The sequence below is a fragment of the Trematomus bernacchii genome, unplaced genomic scaffold, assembly GCF_902827165.1.
Source record: "Trematomus bernacchii unplaced genomic scaffold, fTreBer1.1, whole genome shotgun sequence".
Classification (NCBI taxonomy): domain Eukaryota; kingdom Metazoa; phylum Chordata; class Actinopteri; order Perciformes; family Nototheniidae; genus Trematomus; species Trematomus bernacchii.
Window position 1 is genome coordinate 1,002,229 of NW_022987582.1, and position 20,016 is coordinate 1,022,244.

At 44.0% G+C, this 20,016-nt stretch overlaps 1 protein-coding gene across 1 annotated transcript; it reads right to left on the reverse strand.

Annotated features, from left to right (window-relative positions):
- Positions 1-1,101: 1,101 nt before the first annotated feature.
- On the reverse strand, positions 1,102-19,176 carry LOC117480170 (potassium/sodium hyperpolarization-activated cyclic nucleotide-gated channel 2-like). The gene is made up of 10 exons (XM_034127367.1): positions 18,485-19,176; positions 12,495-12,701; positions 9,206-9,419; positions 8,501-8,662; positions 7,224-7,442; positions 6,501-6,647; positions 6,146-6,386; positions 5,875-6,039; positions 3,737-5,087; positions 1,102-3,457 (listed from the first exon to the last, which is right to left on the reverse strand). Exons 1-10 carry the CDS (start codon positions 19,174-19,176, stop codon positions 2,392-2,394), a joined length of 4,464 nt encoding a protein of 1,487 aa, XP_033983258.1. The 3' UTR covers positions 1,102-2,391.
- Between the last annotated feature and the right edge of the window lie 840 nt (positions 19,177-20,016).

Consider the following 20,016-nt stretch of genomic DNA (forward strand, 5'->3'; position numbering starts at 1 on the left):
ACATGTCCTCATCATACAAATGTCTCTCTCCTGTTCGCTCATGTTACTGTAAATAAATTTAATAAATATAAAGTGCAAGATGCTGCTGCTTCCTGCTGAGTTGATCTGATTATCAATGTGCCATCGCCATCTAGTGGTTGCGTTGCATTCAGCAGCCCTACATCCCTAACCAGTGTCTGCTCAAGTGAAGCCTCCAGTACAAAAGTATACACATTTTACACTGTGGGAATACCGATTTATTTTTTAGAAATACAGCTTACTCCTCTCCTGCCCTCTAATTAAAAAATGTCAGCAATTTCTTTACCAGCATAGAAAAAACCCTCAAATATTTACAGCTAGAGGCACTCATCCTCTTCTGACAAATTAGTGCTGCTTTGTGAGACTCAGAAGAGGCTTTTGAAGAATGTGCAAATAATTACAAGTGTAAATCCAACATGCTAATGCCTCTTAACTAATAGAGGTGAACAATTATTCTCGCCTGCTCGCTGCCTACACGGGCTGATGAAGGGCTTTAGAAATACCCTTGTTCATTAGTGAGGGAGGAGAAGTAAAATACATTTGAGTGAGAGAGAGGAAGTTATAGGAGGGGAAAGAGAGGCAGGTGTATCAGTGAGACCTAGTCTGCACTAAAGTAGAAGGATATGTTTCCCCACATTCACAAGCCCATCCTGCCCTCTGCTGAGAGGTACAGGACATTCGTGATGGGGTTATTTATCTCACAGCAGCATTAAGTTAATTCAACAAACCTCTTAAGTATCAAATATTCCAAGGTCACGGAAAAGTCCATCCAGAGTCACAAGGGTCCAAGTTGAGTCTCAAGAGGTTTTCAGTTGTAATCTATCTGAAGTAGGATGAAACATGCAAAACAATGTATGAGTTCACTCAAATTACACACACAACAAATCCTAACTCACAGTGGCAGAAGTCAACAAACTTCCAGTTGAATTTAAGTCAATATAAATATAAATATTTGCTCTGTTGTTTAAAGTTCCCTGCCTACATCCTGTCTGTGGTTAAAGTAAAAGCAAATTGACTTGACAGGATAAAAATGCATGCAAGAACACAAAAGAGCACACAACACGGTGATATCTAAATTCGCTTTATTCTTACATCCAAATATACACCTTCATCATTGCCGTTATGGTTGTCAAGAATGTAATCCTAATCATTACCTTAAACACCACGCATCTTTAATTCAGCATTAATAGCTATTTATTTTCTGTTTTAAAGCTAAAGCTGTAATAAATAAAAAATAAAACATTTGGTCCTTTAATATATTGTCTAGGCAACATGGTATCAGGGGTTAAGACAGAAATGTCTTGTTGCTACTCACACAAAACATCAAACATCACTGAAAAGGTTGCTGAAAAAGTGTTGTAGGACGACAGAAGAAAGAGCCATTTGAACGTGAGGCTGATTGCCACACAGAGCAAGTGTTGGGTACACCGAGAGAAAGGGAGAGAATCTGTGAGAGCCAGCGAAGCATTTAGTGACCACGGCTGTGAAAATCAGATGAAAGGCGGCGAGACAGAGAAGAGATGAAAGACAGAGAGGCTGAAGAGTGATGAAGCTTACAACAGACCCAAAGAGAGGCACGTATTTACAGTTCATGGAGCAGGATGGAATAGAAATAAAGTGAGCCACGGTGCAGAGCAAGATTGTCTGCCACAAACAAATAAACACATTATAGAAAAATCTTGTAGGTTTAAAAGTTTTGTTTTGATCAAAAACTAAACACCACACACTTGTGACAACAAAACTACCAGTGGACTGCTCCTATTGAATCCAATTCATATGAGCATCGTCTTAACAGTGATTTTTAATCTCTTATCATTATTATTATTTGGATGATAAAATATTACACTTTGGTGCAGAATGGGAGGCAAGAGGGAGTTGGAGCTGGAAACCAGAAAGTGTCCTGCATTTAAAACCGTCACCAAGATGGACTTTAATACCAATAGCAGAGAGATTATTATTTTCTCAAATTCATTTCCTGTCACATTAAGGGAGCCTAAAATGTTTCACACATATTGCTTTTTCCATTGTCAAATAAATGGAGATTTTTTTTATTTCAGCTATTGCTTCCATATCATTTTCACTTCAGCTCCCCTGCTTGCTCCAACAATCACTAACACAGATATGTATGTATTGTACATTGGGATGGATTCGATCAGACTCTACCGTTGCCTGGGCCAACCTTTTAAATCACCAATAAACTCTTCTCTCTTCCATCGATGGCTTGGGTCGAGAGTCACATGAACCCCTGATGTTCTAAGACAATCACATAGAGTATATGCAAAAGATGTACTTGTCCACTTGACATATTTGATGTCTGGTGACACCACTCTGTATATCAATGGCTCTGCTTATCAGCAGCGGGCCTTTTGTGTCTTAGTTCCTCTTAGTCTTTTCAGGCAATGAATGCGGAGGGTCTTTTTTCCCACCTTTAGGAGCAGTGGCCTTTGCAAGGGGGGCTGCATGTGCTGACTGGGTGGATGAGGTGGTGGAAGCCTGAGCGGCAGGAATAGAGGGGGTATTGAGTTTTGTGGAGTGGGTAGGGGCAGCTGTTGGGGTTGATATTTGTTTTAGGACGGGAGAAGAGGCACAATGGATACCAGAGGAGGTCAGAGATGAAGGCTTAGTGGAGCTCGAGTTTGGACACGATGAGGATGATGTTGTCCCCGGGATTGGTTTGGTCGAATGACCAGAGACATAAGTTGGGCTTGGAGTAAGGACAGGAGAGGTTTGCTGCACAGGATGAACTGAGAAAGTTATTTTACGTGGAGAGCTAACGCTAGCTGGTGTCGGGGCAGACAATGCAGTTTGTGTTGGGGTCTGTTTGGGGATCTGGCCCTGGTTGGGGCCTCTAGCTGAGCTGGAGATTGAGGGCTGGAGACAAGGAGTTGGACTCAGGGATTTACTTACAGAGGGGACAGGTGTCACAGGAACCGGAGAATGGGAAGGAGTAGGACTAAGGGTCTGTGTAGGTGTTTGGGCGGGGGTAGAAGTGCGTGTACGGGTAGTCTGAGTGGGTGTTAGTATCGGAGAAGGGATTGGAGTTTGTGTGGGACTTGGGCCAGACAATGGAGAAGCAGAAGGAGGCGTGTTGGACGCCTTGGCTCGGGGGCTCTGGGGACGAGGTGGGATAGAGGTGATTAAGGAGGATGGGGGAGAGGAGGAGGTGAAAGATGACTTTGGCCCATAGGTTTGAGGTGGTGGGATAGGGGTAGAAACAGAAGATGGGGGCGGTGTGGAGGAGGGAGAGGGAGAGGACGAGCGGGGAGAAGATGTAGGGATTGGTTTGGGACGAGGAGTTGAGGAGAGCGACAGCGGGTTTGCTAAAGGAGGGGTGGAGCTGCGAGGAGGAGAGAAGGAGCCAGAGTGTGTCATTGAGATTGGTTTAGGGCGCGGTGTAGGAGGGGGTATAGGTGTAGGTGAAGAGGGGGTGGGAGAAGAGAGAGGGGTCTGCTTTGGAGGGGAGAAAGATGACTTTGGCCCATAGGTTTGAGGTGGTGGGATAGGGGTAAAAACAGAAGATGGGGGCGGTGTGGAGGAGGGAGAGGGAGAGGACGAGCGGGGAGAAGATGTAGGAATTGGTTTGGGACGAGGAGTTGAGGAGAGCGACAGCGGGTTTGCTAAAGGAGGGGTGGAGCTGCGAGGAGGAGAGGAGGAGCCAGAGTGTGTCATTGAGATTGGTTTAGGGCGCGGTGTAGGAGGGAGTATAGGTGTAGGAGAAGAGGGGGTGGGAGAAGAGAGAGGGGTCTGCTTTGGAGGGGAGGAATATGTTAGGGGAGCTGCAGGCTTGTGTGCGGCTGCAGGTACAGCGGTGCTGTGAGGGGCAGCCTGTGTGGGCAGATACTGTGCTAAGGCAGGCTGAATAGGAAATGCAGCCTGAGCGTGTGTGTGTGTGTGTGCGTTGAATGGAATATGTGTCACTAGCTGTACTGGAGTGTTTGAGGTCAGCATGCCTGCACTGCCTCCCCTGGCTAACTGCCCTGCCAGGAAAGGAGCCGCCAGCAAATTACCACCAGAGGCCTTCCTGTGGAGAGGGGGGTGAGGCTGCACTCCAACCCAGGAGCGGTGAGGCAGGGTGGGCTGCGAGGCCGACAGCAGCCTGGCCTCCTGGGTGAGTCTGCCCAGTGCCGGCAGACCCTGAGAGCTGGTTCCTCCATGACGTAACAAAGCTTCCTTTGCCCCCTGGTGGCCCATCATAAAAGTGTTGCCGTCTGACGGGGCTCTATAAGCAGCAGGGGGGTTGGCGGCAGGTACTTTATGGAGAGGTGGAGTCAGTGTCCCTCCACCTGTCGGGGTTCCTAGTGATCCAGCAATCATTGAGGGATGATCAGCTTGGAGGCGGAGGCTGGTATGAAGAGTCCTGCCTGGTTGGACAGATGCTGGGACAGAGGATGCTGGTATGGGTGGAGTTTTGGCAATCGGGGGCGAGGTCAACCCACCAGGAGGGCCCATGGTCGAGGGAGAGGCAGGAAATCCTCTGGGGGACAAACCACCCATTCCTCCCATCCCTCCCATCCCTCCCATTCCACCCATTCCTCCTATTCCTCCCATCCCTCCCAGAGTCATCATGCCGATGAGAGAGCTCACAGACGGGCGGAGGGGCTGTAACACAGGAGGACGAGGGGTAGACAAAGAAAAGGTAGAGGACGGAGAGGGAGACACAAGAGGTGAAGGCAAGAAGAAAGCCCCTCCCAGTGCATGCTGCTGCTGCAGCTGCTGCAGCTGCTGTTGCTGTTGCTGCTGGTGCATGAGGGCGATGGCTACATTACTGGTGGCAGCAGCCGCCTGCAGGGGGGCGTTGACCAGCGGAGCCCAGATGACCGGGCGCGGCCGAGGAGACACCGAGCCACTTCTTCCCATGACTCCGCTTCTTCCTGCAGCAGCGGCCGCAATGGCATCCTGCATCGCCGGCATGCTGTCGTGTTTGACAATCTGCTGCACCAGCATGCTGTCACAGGAGCCCAGACCTCCCCTGGTTCCTGGACCCCCTCCACCCCGGCCTCCACGACCCATACTGCCCCCCAGAGAACCGCCCTGCGACGACTTCCGCAGAAGCATAGAGTTCTTCCTGCCTGTAGGGAAAGAAATTCGTTATTAATTTTGAGATATTGAAAAGAAACTGTGTAGGAGGCATTTGGAAGCATCTAACATTGTGGGTGCAGATTGGAACCAACTGAAATTTCAGATTAACAAGCCTCCTCAAGATAAAGCGGTGGTCATTCTTAAGACCCTTCATCTTGCACAGAAGCCAACCTTTCCACAACAGTGCAATGGATTTCAGACAGCGCTGGTATTACTGCAGATTTACAAGTGTGTTGTAGAACTAGAGTGGACCCTCTTGTTTGTATGTTCTGAGCTACTGTATTAACTTGGCAGTGCAACGTGGAAGAGGACCCTCTCCCTATGGAGATATGAAGGCCCTATTTTAAGATAATGAAAACACATTGATTCTCAGTTTCAGATGATGATTGTATGCTAAAGGAAGGATAGTTATGAATATTCAATTACATTTCAGCTAATATATCCTCCTAAACATTATACATATAAGTGCCAGAAGTGAAAGATGTGAAAAGAAAACTTTTACTTTTGTAGAAGCTTTTTACTGAGCACAAAGTAAACGTTTGATGGCTAAGCTTCAAGGTTTTTCTTTTGTCAATGGAGAACCTTGCTGATCCGTTTTTTTAAAGGTCCTTTCATCTGAGGACAAAGAGCCTAAGAAATGTTGCAGAATTTAAAAGATGATTTGAACTAGTGTGCAAGGTCGTTGCAGGGTTAAATAACCAAATATGAAATAGACAGCCACTGCATAGATAAGACGGTTAGAGAAATATATAACATAATCAGAAATCCACACTTTACCGATTCGGTCCAATCTGTCAACAGCGACAGTTTCAAAGGCACGACGCATCATGGGATGTTCCTCCAGCACCTCGTTAAAGTTGTCCACACTGAGCGAGTACAGGCGACAGTATGTATCTGCACGGACGCTGGCTGTCCTCCGTCCATGAGTCAACAGACAGATCTCTGAAAAAGATATTAGGCTGCGAGTTTATGCTTAAACATGAACCACCATCACCTTAACCTCTTTACCTTTCTGTGCAATTATCTAAACAGCTCTGCATGTTCTCACCTCCAAAGTAAGAGCCATCACTCAGCTTGGTTTCTTTGTTGCCGCGGGTCAGCACACCAACTCGCCCATGCTGGATGAAATACATCTTCCGTCCCACTGTGCCCTCGCGGATAATGAAGTCTGAAGGCTGAAACACTTCAAAGTGGAGCTTGATCAGCACTGCTGTCACAAAGTTGGGATCGGCGTTGGCAAACAGCGGCATGTTAGCCACCAGGCTCCGGCAGTTAAAGCTGACTATCTCCTGGAGGAAGAAGACACGAAGAGAGAGTTAGTCAAAGAGATTGGCTGGATGACAGTCAGTACATATGTCTGTACGCTGTACGTGTAGATTAGGGAGTGATGGTGAATTATTTACCTCTTTCAGTGGCTCGCTGAGTTCTCCAAGGATGTTCTCCTCGTCAAACATCTTCCCCTGGAAGCGGTGCTCATAGTATTCGTGGATCTTTTGACGCACATCTGCAGGAAGTTTATGGAACGACATGTACTGCTCCACCTGCTTGTACTGCAATATCACACAAACACACACAGACACAGGTCAGGGATCTGCAAACAAGTTTTAAAAGAAGAGAGCATGACAACATTGATTATTCTATTGGTTCCCATCCTTTGAGTCTACTTAATATTTCTCCCTCTTCCTCCCTGTGACCCCTGTGTCAGCTTTGACAAGGGGTCACAGCTGAGGGATTGATTTTGGACAGAGCCAGGTTATAAGGAGTTTGACTCGACTTTCCATTCTCAGATTGTTAATTATTTGGAAATTTGGAATAAAAAAGTGTATCCAGCATTGCAGAAGAAAAAGAAAGATGACAAAATGTGTTTTTGACTCAGTTCTATCCCATGAATCATTTTGAGATCCCTCAGGTCCATCCTACTGCTTTTTAACCCGAGTTTGGAAACCACAAGATTTTACTTTTGACAAAAAAGTTGGTCCTGGGAAATTGCGATAGCTGAGTTGATTCATAATAAAACCACCAAAGGTTAATTGATAATAAACATTATCATAGACAGAGGTTTAAGGACTCACGGTAACATAGTTACACGATAATAAGTATAGTACAGAATGAGTGTTGTGTTTCACCTTTTCTTGGTACTGTCGCCTCGAGGAGTCCAGAGACTGGATGAGAGCGGTGGCGTGTCCGATGAACATGGCGTAGCAGGTGGCCCCTACGATCATGCTGAGCATGGTGAGCCACACATCAGTCATCCCTTCTGGAGCCTGTGCTCCGTACCCAATACACAACATGTGGCTCATGGCTTTGAATAGAGCATAGGAGTACTGGAGGCCCCATGAGTCATTCTGTGAGTGGGAGGCACACAGAGAGGGTGACAGGAGGAGTTAAAAAGAAGTTGTTAATTACCAAGGCGGTGCAATATTGAACTGTTCTTATTTTAATCCTGTTACAAGAGCTTTTTCATCTCACCTCATAACATGCAACAGAAGAGCAATTTAGCTGTCAAAACCCACTTTACTCTAAAACTGAAAGGCTGCAGAACGTATAAAACCACACAGACGATAAAAAGGCTGTCTTCCTGCATTAATAACTAGGCCTAAATATGTCTGAATATCATATATAACTACTGTGTGTGTGTGTGTGTGTGTGTGTGTGTGTGTGTGTGTGTGTGTGTGTGTGTGTGTGTGTGTGTGTGTGTGTGTGTGTGTGAGAGAGAGTGAGAGAGAGAGAGAGAGAGAGAGAGAGAGAGAGAGAGAGAGAGAGAGAGAGAGAGAGAGAGAGAGAGAGTCCGCCCTAGTGTTTTAAAGTTGTGTCCAATTATACTAAGATGTTAATAGTGAGGGGAGTTTCTCTGGGGAAAATCCCAGCATCAGGCTGCTTAGCAACAGTCACCAAGGCAACCACTGAGACATGAGTCAGCTTTTCCTACAGCTGTGTATCTGTGTTCATTCATGGACGTTCACGTCTGCACGCCTGACTGCACAGGGATGAAATCTCCAGCAGGTCCCCCAGGTCTTGGACTGTTTGCGTGAGTTCCCCCCTCCACCTGCTCTCTGCTGGGCTTTTAATTGGAAAATCTTTTATTTTATTTTGGTGACGACAATGATAGGCAATCTAATTCAAACTGGACTTGTTGCTGCATGACCCAATTAACACAGATAAGGAGCAAATATTGTCAAATCTGATAAACAACCTCACTCTGCACACATAAAGATAACATGACCCGGGTATATTGAATCTGTGTTTTGCATTTATCAGAAAAATATTGTGCACACTGTTCAAACAAGCTGAGATATCGCTTTGTGCGTTTTATCAGATGCCATGGCATTGTTTGACTACACGATAACATAAATTCAGAAACACATCAGTCACGTTAAATGTGGACGGCTGTTTAGAGACTCACCACCATCAGATTCTTGGAAACCCAGCAGTCAGGAGGGAAGTCCTGCAGCATGGGGACGAGGAACTGCAGACAGCCATCCCAGTGGCACAGCAGCAGCATCATCCCGATCAGATTCACGATCCTCACCATGGCACTGGCAAGGTCATAGGTCATGTGGAAGATCTGAGGGGAAAGAGGAGGAGGAGAAAAGTGATGCAGGTGCAGTTTACCTTTTCACAAGGAATTTATTCTATAAATAAGTCAAAATACATTTGAATGAGATCATTCCTTCAGCTCTTGGGCACATTATGAAAGAAAAAGCTTTAAATCCCGTAAAACAGGATATTTTGTAAATCTAAAGGCCTGTAAAAAGTAATGCCTTACATATTTAATGATTATAGACAGAAAAATAATCACTTAATATTGTTTGCAGCCTCTTAAATATGGGGATTTCCTGTTTTTCTCAGTTTTATATCCTATTTAAAGGAATACCTTTTGGTTTATGAGTGACAAAACAACACATGTAAAACATTACCCTCGGAGTTTAAGGAAATGGGATGGACATGCTGACATTTTATAGACATACTATAAAGTGCTTACATTTTGTAGAACACACAATTAATAGCTTAATTGAGAAAATAATCGGCTGATTAATCCATAATGAACATAATTGTAAGTTGTATCCCTATTTTGAATATTTCTTTGATTGTGATATCTGTTCCTCACCTCCTCCCACTGATGGATGTAGCGGATGAGTCGGGACAGGCGGAGCAGTCGAAGCAGGCTCAGGATTTTGGTGAAGCGGACGATGCGCAGCGCCCTGGCCGTCCTGTAGACCTCGGAGTCCAGACTGTCCACCATCAGAAAGATGTAGTCCACCGGGATGGAGGACACAAAGTCCACGAGGAACCAGTTCTTCAGATATTTCTGGCGAATCGCCCTAAATTAGATTAGGATGGAAAACAAATGATATTTGTAATTTGGCAGACCAGCTTTGTGGAGACGATTTGAACATTTGGCTAGTATCATCAGTATTCAACAGACACACGACTGGAATATGAACAAAGCCCCGCCACTGGCTGCATGTCACCTTTCACACGTCACTCATGGATTGTTTCAACACAAACCAGCAGATGGTCAGAAGAGCTGATTAAAAAAAGCTTCACATCTCAAATCAAAAGTGCTAAGTCTAAGTATTATCTGTCAGTTACCACAAAAAACCTGAATAATCCTAGACAATTTTGGAAAACCATTCAATCGATATCCACCGGTGAAATCCGTAATGAGCTACCTCCTTGCCTTACCACGGCATCTGGCACTATATCGGACAGGGCTACTAAGTTAAATTGTTTTAATGAGCATTTTGTGTCCTGTGGCTCTCTGTTTGATTCTGTTACTAACTCTGCTTCTGTGAACACCACAGTCTGTGACTCTGAACAATGTGGTTTGGAAAACCCCTTCAGTTTTTCTCCTTTTACTATTGATGTTGTTCATGAAGCCTTAACCAAGTTAGATCATAAGAAACCGGCTGGTCCAGACTCCATCACTGACACAACGTAGACTCTATGCATTACATTAATGCACACAATGTTAAAATACTGCTTACTGCACATATTCTTATTTCATATTTCATATTTTATATTCTATAACTCATTGCATTCCATTTCGCTGTAAATTACTGCTTTATTTTATTGCTATTTAACTATATTTTTGTTTTATATTAGATTTCTTGTTTTATATGGAGATTATTTGTTTTATATTTTATGTATGCACCATGACATCAAGTCAAATTCCTCGTATGTGTGAACCTACCTGGCAATAAACCCGTTTCTGATTCTGATTCTGATGATATTGCGGGTATCTTAGACAATAAGCAGAGTTGTGCAGCTCTGTTTATTGATCTTTCCAAAGCGTTCGATACCGTCGATCATCAAATCCTGAAGCAGAGGCTGGCCAGTTTTGGCATATCCAGCCATGCAGTGGGGTGGTTTGTGAACTACCTCTCTGAAAGGTCCCAATGTCTTCAATTTGATGGGCTCACTTCTGAGTGGTTAAACATTACAAATGGTGTTCCACAAGGTTCTGTTTTAGGTCCATTATTATTCTCCATCTACATCAATAGTTTAGGTCAAAATGTGGATGAAACAACTTTACATTTTTATGCGGACAATACCGTGATGTACTGTGCAGGTCCCTCCATTAAGGAGGCTGTTGTTAAATTACAGGCTGTTTTTAATATTATTCAGACTCAGCTCTCTGAGTTTAAGCTTCTTTTAAATGTTGATAAAACCAAGGTAATGCTATTTTCAAAAGCCAAAAAGACACCGGAGACAGCTTTGGATATTGTTACTGCGCAAGGAAAAATACTTGAAGTGGTTACCTGTTATAAATACCTTGGTATCTGGCTTGATGATTGCCTCTCTTTTAAACTTCAGGTCGATAATCTGCTTAGAAAGCTGAGGTTGAAGCTAGGTTTCTTTTTCAGAAACAAGTCCTGTTTCTCACTTGAGGCCAGAAAAAGGCTAGTCTCTGTGACCTTTTTACCTGTGCTGGACTATGGTGATCTGATTTATATGAATGCACCTGCCCATTACCTGATCAAGTTAGATGCCGCCTATCACAGTGCACTGAGATTTGTTACTGACTGTAAAGTACTTACTCATCACTGTACCCTGTATGCCAGGGCAGGTTTGCCTTCACTCACTGTACGGAGGCTCAGTCATTGGTACATGCTCTCATTTTCACCTCACATAAATAACATCACCCGGACTGCCTCCTTCCACATACGCAACATCTCCAGACTCCGCCCATCCCTTTCTTAATCAAACACTGAAGTCAATGCATTTGTCACCTCCCGCATCGACTACTGTAACCTCCTCTCAGGCATACCCACCAAGCTCATCAATAAACTACAAATCATACAGAACTCTGCAGCCCGGATCATCACCGGCACCAAGGCCTCAGAACACATCACCCCCATCCTCATCCAACTCCACTGGCTCCCTGTTCAATCCCGTATCAACTTCAAAAACCTACTGCTCACTTACAAAGCCCTACATAACCTGCCCCCCCCCCCTATCTGGCTGACCTTCTTCAGGAGTACACCCCCTCTCGCTCCCTCCGCTCCTCCTCTGCTGGTCTGCTAACCGTCCCCACCCCACGCCTCGTCACCATGGGTGCTCGGGCTTTTAGCTGCACTGCTCCCAGACTCTGGAACTCCCTCCCCCCCGCACATCCGACAGTCAGACACAATCACCATATTCAAATCCCAATTAAAAACCCACCTGTTCAAATCTGCCTACTCACTGTAGTGCTCCCCATTATATGTTTCATTTGTGTCCACTTGATTGTCTCCTCCATGATTTCCTGTTTGTGTTTTTATCATGTTCTGTTGCCTATTAGCGTAGTTTTTAACAAATTGTACGGTGTCCTTGGGTGTCATGAAAGGCGCCTAAAAATAAAATGTATTATTATTATTATTATGTTCATATATAAAGCCATGTTGGGTAAACTCCCATCTTATATCTGCTCTCTGATCACACAGAGAGTTGCAGGTAGCTATTGCCTGAGATCACATGATGTGGTCTTGTTACATGTGCTAAGTGCAAGGACTGACTTAGGTATGAAAGCTTTTATGTGCACAGCTCCTCTTGCTTGGAACAGTCTTCAAAAAATAATTGAAACTGAGCAATTTGGTTCCACTGCATGTTTTTAAAGCTCGGATAGGTGAAATGCTCTTTGATGCTGTTGGTACTTGTAAATGTCGATAAGTATGTGAATGTAGCCCTGTAAATACGATGTATGATGTCCTTTATTGTTTTATGTTGTTTTATGTTTCATGTGTAACCTACTTGCTGCAGGTCTCCCTTGAAAAAGAGATCAATGATCTCAAGGGACCTACCTGGTTAAATAAAGGTTTGAAATGAAATTAAAATGAAAATGTATGGTGACAGAGCTGCTGTATTGATATTCTCGACCATAAACATAATTAACGCCCCCAAACGTGTCTCCTGACCTGGGGTCCAGCAATATCTCAGTGTTGTCCTCTTTGATGATGCCGGTCCTGAAGTTGAGAACCAAGTCGACCATGAAGAGAGTGTCGGAGACGACGTTGAAGATGATCCACGAGGGAGTGTTCTCCTCTCTAAAGAAAGTGATGCCCACTGGCAGGATGATTAAGTTTCCCATCATCAACATCAGCATCAACAGGTCCCAGTAGAATCTACAGAGATTGAGAGAAAGAAAGTCAACTTTTAATGCTTTTTCTGTTTGTTTTCTGAGTGTAAAATATTCTGCTCTAAGTTTAAGATATTTGTTTTCTGCTGCATTGAGAAAGTGACAAGTCTCCCACAATGCAATGCACAAAGGAACTGGTAGAGCTGTTGACTGCTGGAAATGTTTCATTAAATTGTGGGTGGTGGTAAAACAGCTCCAGAGAGATGTTGGAAAATAAAGATGTGTTATATCTTAGAAAACCTTTTTTCATTTCTATCTCTGAAGTTTAATTAGCGATGACATTCAAATGTCCCAATATCCCACATATCATGGGATAGAATGGAAGAAATAGTCTTGGGAATCCACATTGTCCAACGCAATGAGCCAGAGCCCACAGAATCGAGTCATAGTGATCAACAAACAAACAATAGATCATTGTTAACTGAGAAACTTTAGATTTAGAGCTGCTAGTCATCTCAACCAACAAAATAAAAACAATTGCTGGTTCCAGTTTTCTGTTGTCAGCATTTGCTCATGAAACTGCTTTATTTCTTGATACCTGGGCATTTAAAAAATAAAAAACGTCACTTTAACTCAAGTTTGTGTGATTGATCAGTGCTGACCTGAAATTATTCAGTACTGGCTTAAGTTGTAAACATTTGATTCAGTATTCAACCCTGTTTATTACAAAAATGCTGCTGCCAATAAAAGCTTTGTTCATATATTCTTTTAAACGGTCAATTCAGTTGTCATAAATGCATTTATTTGACATACTACTTTGAATTAGGGCTTTGCTTGTCGTAAACCTGAAAAATGTAGCTTAAATATTAAATTTTTACGAGACATTCAGATTGTCAAAGCCTCCCAAGGTTCCCTTCGTCCCTCTACGTCTGTCTCTATCTCTAGATTCAGTTCAGCTCTGCTTTATTGGTATAAGAGATAAAAGATACAAATGAAATTGTCCTCAGGGAAACATTCAAGACTGCCATGCAAAAACTGCAAATGAGATTTCAGCAGTGCTTGTATCCTGACTTGTATATCAAACAAAGCATTTAACACGAGTCATGACTGCGCGCAAGTTCAAATGTAACTTAAAATTGACCAACAAACATCACACATCATCCCGGAGGAGAATATTTGTGTAGCATGGGTTAGAAACGTTTGAAAATGCAAGCAGCAGAGGTCTAAATGTACAGACTTTAAGTCCTGTTGTGTATCTAGTCGAGGACCAAAGATACTGCATCCTTCATATCCCATAATACATGCAGTATCTGTCCTTCAAACCAGACCTCCAGTTTGTACACAGGCGGGCGTGTGATATAATAGGTTTCTAAGGGGAAAATGTATCCACAGAACTGCTTGCTTTGGGAAAGAAGTGAGTAAACAACTCGATCAATGAGACTTTGATGATAATGAACGAGCTGTCAGAGTTTAAATACATAAAGACATATCTCGATTTTAGTTTCTTTGTCCACCGTGGAGGCATGCGAGAATGTTTTATTAAAGAATTCAGGGTAACACAGCGGTGTCAATCATTTAGTGGGTGAAGTATTATTTTGAAAAGGTTTCCAGAGCAACAAAAAACACAGTTCAGTTTTTAACGACCGAGTAGATTTCTCCATGAATGTTAAACCACCCTCATTTTGTTAATTAGATAGAGTGCCCCTTTTAAGGATAATTTCATATAGATTTGGGTGTGCAAACATCTTTGAGCCGACTTTCCCCTCCCCTTCTACAAGCACCATCTTTTCTTCCATTTAATCCCTTCATTTCTAATTCCCTGTTATATATATTTGTTGAATTTGTAATATATATAGTCTCCCCTTTGTTACACTCCCTGATCCAGACGCTGAGTATAACAACTTGAGGATCATCCAAGATGAAGAAGTGCAGATTCTTCCTGGAAGCATTTTTCATATGCAGGTGTGTTATATGATGTAAGTGCTTCTCTGCAGACAGGTGCATCCTTTGTAATAAGTAGTTCATCCTTTATCTACCTCAAAAACAGAGCATAACTGAACTGAACTGAAAAAGAGGGACAGACAAAGAGAGACAAAGCGAGGCATATGATCGGTAACCTTGGGAGGCTTCATCGTTTTGCTCGGTGATGTAGCTGTCTCGTAAAAAAAGCTGTCAGTGATTAAAGAACGACACAAGAGGCGTTCCAATCATCTGGAGATGACTCCTGTCGTCTCTCTGTCTGTTTCCTTCTAATCCCTTCATCCATCACCTTGACCCGTATCAGTGACTTCCTTCTTTCTGCATCTTCTCTCTTCATCTACACACACGCACTCTCTTTCTGAGACGAAGTACACTCAAGCTCTGGGGTCGATTGCTATTGAGCTCTAATTTAGTAACACAACCTCATGTGGTGTGACGCTGCCGCTCCACTGATGAGGATTAAGTATGAGTCATCACTCCTGCTACACACAAACACACACACTTCTCCCTGACTTTGTCACTTATATGACAGATGTATCATTTTATAGTCACTGGCAATAAAGACAGGGATTATAAACACAGAAACACGATACAGAGGTTCTGCAGCTCCTGCTGAGACGGAGGCTGAATGATGATGATCATGACCTTGAGGACCTGCTTTTAACTCCGATTCTAGGAAACAATTGGACTTTTTGAGATGTCAATGTTCAATAGAAGCCATTTTTGGTGGCAGTTTCAAAGTTGTAACTAATTACATTTACATACCCACTGTACCTAAATATAGTTTTATGGAATCTGTACTTTACAGATTCCATAAAACACATAGCTGTATTTCCATGTTATGCTACTCTATACTACTTAGCTATATTGCACTTTTGAACTCAACTACATATATTTGACCGTTATAATAACCAGATACTTAGCACTTGAAAAAAACATATAAAAGGATAATAATAAAAAAAAAACGAATTAGTAGCCTTAAAATGCAGTGTGACTTGTGCCACTTATTTTGAAATATCTTAAAAAATAAGTAGCATAGGCTTATAGTGGCCTTTAGACTTGAAATGTATTATTTTTAGTATATGTAAGTATACAGTAGGTTACCTCCACTGTTCATTATATACATGAACTTTTCTGTAATAAGACCTATTAAATGATTTCTCCCGACATGTCTATAAACACAAACACACACAGACTTGGACATAGTTGTGCATTGTTGCAATGTTCTCCTCTCAGACAGCTCACATAGATTTGAATGACGGTTAATCTATTCTCATCTGTATTTAGCTATCATGTTTTAGTCTGCTGAGTAACGATAACACTTGAGATTGAACATGTCACTATGCATTCATCAGCCTCTGTGCACAAGACGTGCTGTTGTCACCGAGATGAGAGACCAATCAGAGAAAACAAGCAGAAAGACAAGAGGAGATGATGTGAGGGTTTGTCATGTTGCCTAAACACTTGGCAAGGCGATGGACTGATGCAACACCGACTCGTGTGTAGTGTGTAGTGTGAACTGTGTGGTTTAATAGTGTCACACAGTCTCACACACAGATAGGAATTGCAAATGCAATCAAAGCTGATCTCCAAGCCTCATCAGTATTCCATCTTAACATGAGCAGGTGCTGGAAAGTTACCTGCATCTTCCTGCTCTGCTGTTGTCAAACCAAACACTAACTATAATGTAATCGAGGCCAAGTGTCTCCTGAGCGGACCGTGATTGGTTCCCTGCTCGCCATTGGCCAGGTGTCAGTTCGGAACAAGTTTCCACCCATCATCCTGCCAGACGTACAGACACACGAGCACAGCAGCAGCCGGCTATTACATCACAAATCCTTGTTACCCATTTTACTGTCACCGAACCTGTCTCAACACGACTCATCTGCGGTGATAATCAAACCGCCTGACTTCCTGTTGTCACCTCTCTTCTCACTTTCTATGCTCTTTGTGTTCCAGTGTATTAATAACACACACACACACACACACACACACACACACACACACACACACACACACACACACACACACACACACACACACACACACACACACACACACACACTATTGAAAGCCCACAGGTCTCTGGTGTTCAAGGTCAATACCTGGACGAAAACTCAATAAAAAGGGGCTTTAGAAGTAATCTTTTCTCCTCGCTCACTCCGGCCTCACAAAGTTCCACTTCAGGCATTCACTCCTGACTACAGGTACTTAACGGAAAAGTTAGATGACTGAATTATGCATAATGCATACTCAAGTTGCATAATTTAGGAAGTCATACATAATTAATCAAAATTCGATTGACTCCGACAGGTTAATTAGTAGGTGTATTCACATCTTTAGATATCTTGCATGAGTATCATTAAGAGCAGGAAGGGAATTTGTCCTTCCCTCCGTCCCTCACTGACCTCGTTCAATGGATCTCTTGTGTGTAGACTCAGAAGCAGGACTGGCGAGGGATCATCAAATTGACAGACAATACAAAGCGACTAAGTGTGATAGTGTGTGTGTGTGTGTGTTGTGTGTGTGCGTGTGTGTGTGTGCGTGTGTGTGTGTGTGTGTGTGTGTGTGTGTGTGTGTGTGTGTGTGTGTGTGTGTGTGTGTGTGTGTGTGTGTGTGTGTGTGTGTGTGTGTGTGTGTGTCGCTGGTGAGACAAAAGTGGGCCAGGAGCCTTGGGGATCAAGTCATCCATTGTTGCTACAGCTTGTCTGGATAATATGAATGTTGTCTCTTTCTCTGCTGTCCATCTACAAATGTGCCCGTCTCTAACCCATGACTGCAGAGCCTTTATCCAATCGCTGGTCCATTTAATAATTTTGGCAAAAGCCTGATTTAATGAAACAATATCCTGCAGAACACATTGATATTTGAGCAATGGCAACAACTGCGGCTGCAAAGAAACCCTAATAAAGGAAGACGGATTGTCAATAACACAGTTAATATCTTAGCGAGAAGAAGGCTAAACTGTTTTCTTTCCAACACTTCACCAATATTGTAGTTAGCGAGAGCCTCAAATCACATGCCTGCAAGTTTGCAAGGAAAATAGGACAATAATACTCGTATAATAGGACCATATAAGCAAAAAGTGACTGCTGTGCATGCACGCAATATGGACTTTTGTGTTTGAGGCTAGTTGTTACAGCCAGAGAAACACAGACTATAAGAATTTACCACCAGGTACGGTACATATTTTTCTTAAAAAGGGGAATTTTACTCAAGGAAACTAAAAACAGCAGGCTATGCTGCGGGGGGTTCCTCCACAGTTCACATAAAAACGTACTTAACATTTCATCTAATTGACATGAAAGGAATTATTTTGCTGCTCCCTGATCATTAAATCTAATGTTTTGTCCTACCTTTATCTCCCTCCAACTGTGAAACCATTTCTTCTGGAGACAACCTTTCAAATACTCTCTATGTAGAATCTTAATTCTCTAACCAGTCATTGCTGCATGTTTTCTACAATGGAGGTCCCTATTACACTAACCTTTACATAAACACCTCTCACTGCCTTCATCATGACCCAGGACTTTACATCCACTCTCATTTTTTCATCATCCCTTTTAATCTTTCATACAGCCGCTGCATGTTTCCTCCATGGACTCTCCCACAGGCCTTTTTCACAACACACATCTTAACTTGTAGTCATAGCAGAAAAAGCACAGGTGTTAATTAACAATGGCTTTGCTGTATTGAAGTGTCACAATAAGTCATGGATGCCATCATTCAAAATGAGCAGCAAAAATGTAACAGAGCACTTTAATCCATATTTCAAACAAAAGGACTTTGGTTAATTGACAAATACATGTGATTGTGAGTGTGTGTGTGTTTGTGTGTGTGTGTGTGTACCTGAAGTCACTGTAAGGGTGTATGATCCAGGACCCTGCTGATTTCAGTCTCTGCTGCTCCAGTGCCACAGCTTTGTGGGACCCAAACATGCGCAGACTGAACTTGTTGACCCCGGGCTGCAGCATGGCTCCAAACTGTCTCTGGATGAAGGTGCTCTGGTTGGAGGTGCTGTAGTCCTCCCCATCCAGGCCCAAGCCAAACCCACCCAGTCCACACTGCCCCATCAAGTCAGGGGTCCCTGCTGCAGTGGTGTTGCACGTGGTGGTGGTGGTGGTCTCTGGGCCGGTGGCCACCACCATCACTCCGGTCCCGGTTGAAGAGGTGGAGGGCAGGGCGGCACGGGAGGCGGCAAAGCCCACTGAGCGAGGAGGAGGATGGGCTGAGGAGGAAGAGGGCGGGGGAGGAAGGGGCACCGGGGTGGTTGGGGTGCTAGCTGTGCGGAAGGAAAGTCCGTCCCTGTTGGAGGAGCTCATGATGGAGAGGCGACGAGCGCGTCCACCTAAGGAAGTGCTGTCCCCCACGAAGCAGCCCCTCTCCCCCTCCAGGGAGGCCTGGGACAGCCTGTACCCCGGGGAGGGCAGGCTGCCCTTACTGCGCCGCTTCGAGTCCCCTCTGGTACGCCTGGGGAGGCTGTCACACCCTGAACCCCCGCCACTACTGGGAGTACCCACACCTCCAGACACCCCATCCATCCTCACGCAGGGAGGAGGGGGAGCAGGGTGAGGGAAAGGGTGAAGAAAACTTGTAACCCTCAAAAAACGAGTCTTTATTTCAGTCGACTTATCTATATTATACTATATATTACACAAGTGAGAATGTCAATTTGAACGTAAATTGAAGAAGCTGAGGACACGTTATCTCTTTGTCTCCAGTCATTCTCCTGGAGCCGGCTACTCACACCTCCACCCTCTCTCTCTCTCTCTCTCCACCGATGTGCCCATGCTTACCTCGGTGCCCTTGGAAATAGCCCCATTCAGACAAATCACCCTGCTAGTGTGACGCCTGCAGCTTCACTTTTCCTCCTTTTTAAAAGAGTCTCCTATATGTCCTTACAGATGTTTCTGTATCATGCTTCCTTCCTCGTCCTTGAAACGTTTCTCACCCCTGAGGCCCTCCCCCTTCTCTCCACAGCCGCCCTTAACGCTCCACAGCCGGTCATTTTGGCACCGGATTCCCGGTCTTTTGTTGATAATGGAGCTTGCCTCTCATTGGTCGTCGGTGCCCTGCTGTTAAGCATATGTGTCCAGGCTGCTCACCCAAATTGTCTATTTTGAACAAATCATTATGCTGTAGATGACTTGGGCGGTGAGGTGGCAAAGTGGGAAACATTCATCCGCGGGTGAACGACAAGGGCACTTGATCCTCTTCCAGCAGGGATGGGTTGTTAATGGACATAAGGGACGCACGTAATAGGCGCACATAGCGCTCATACTAGGCGCACTGATTCATACTGACATGCACAGCAGAAACACGCACACAGAAAACCAGACCGACAGGGAAACACAAAATTACCGAAACAAGTCAAATGACTC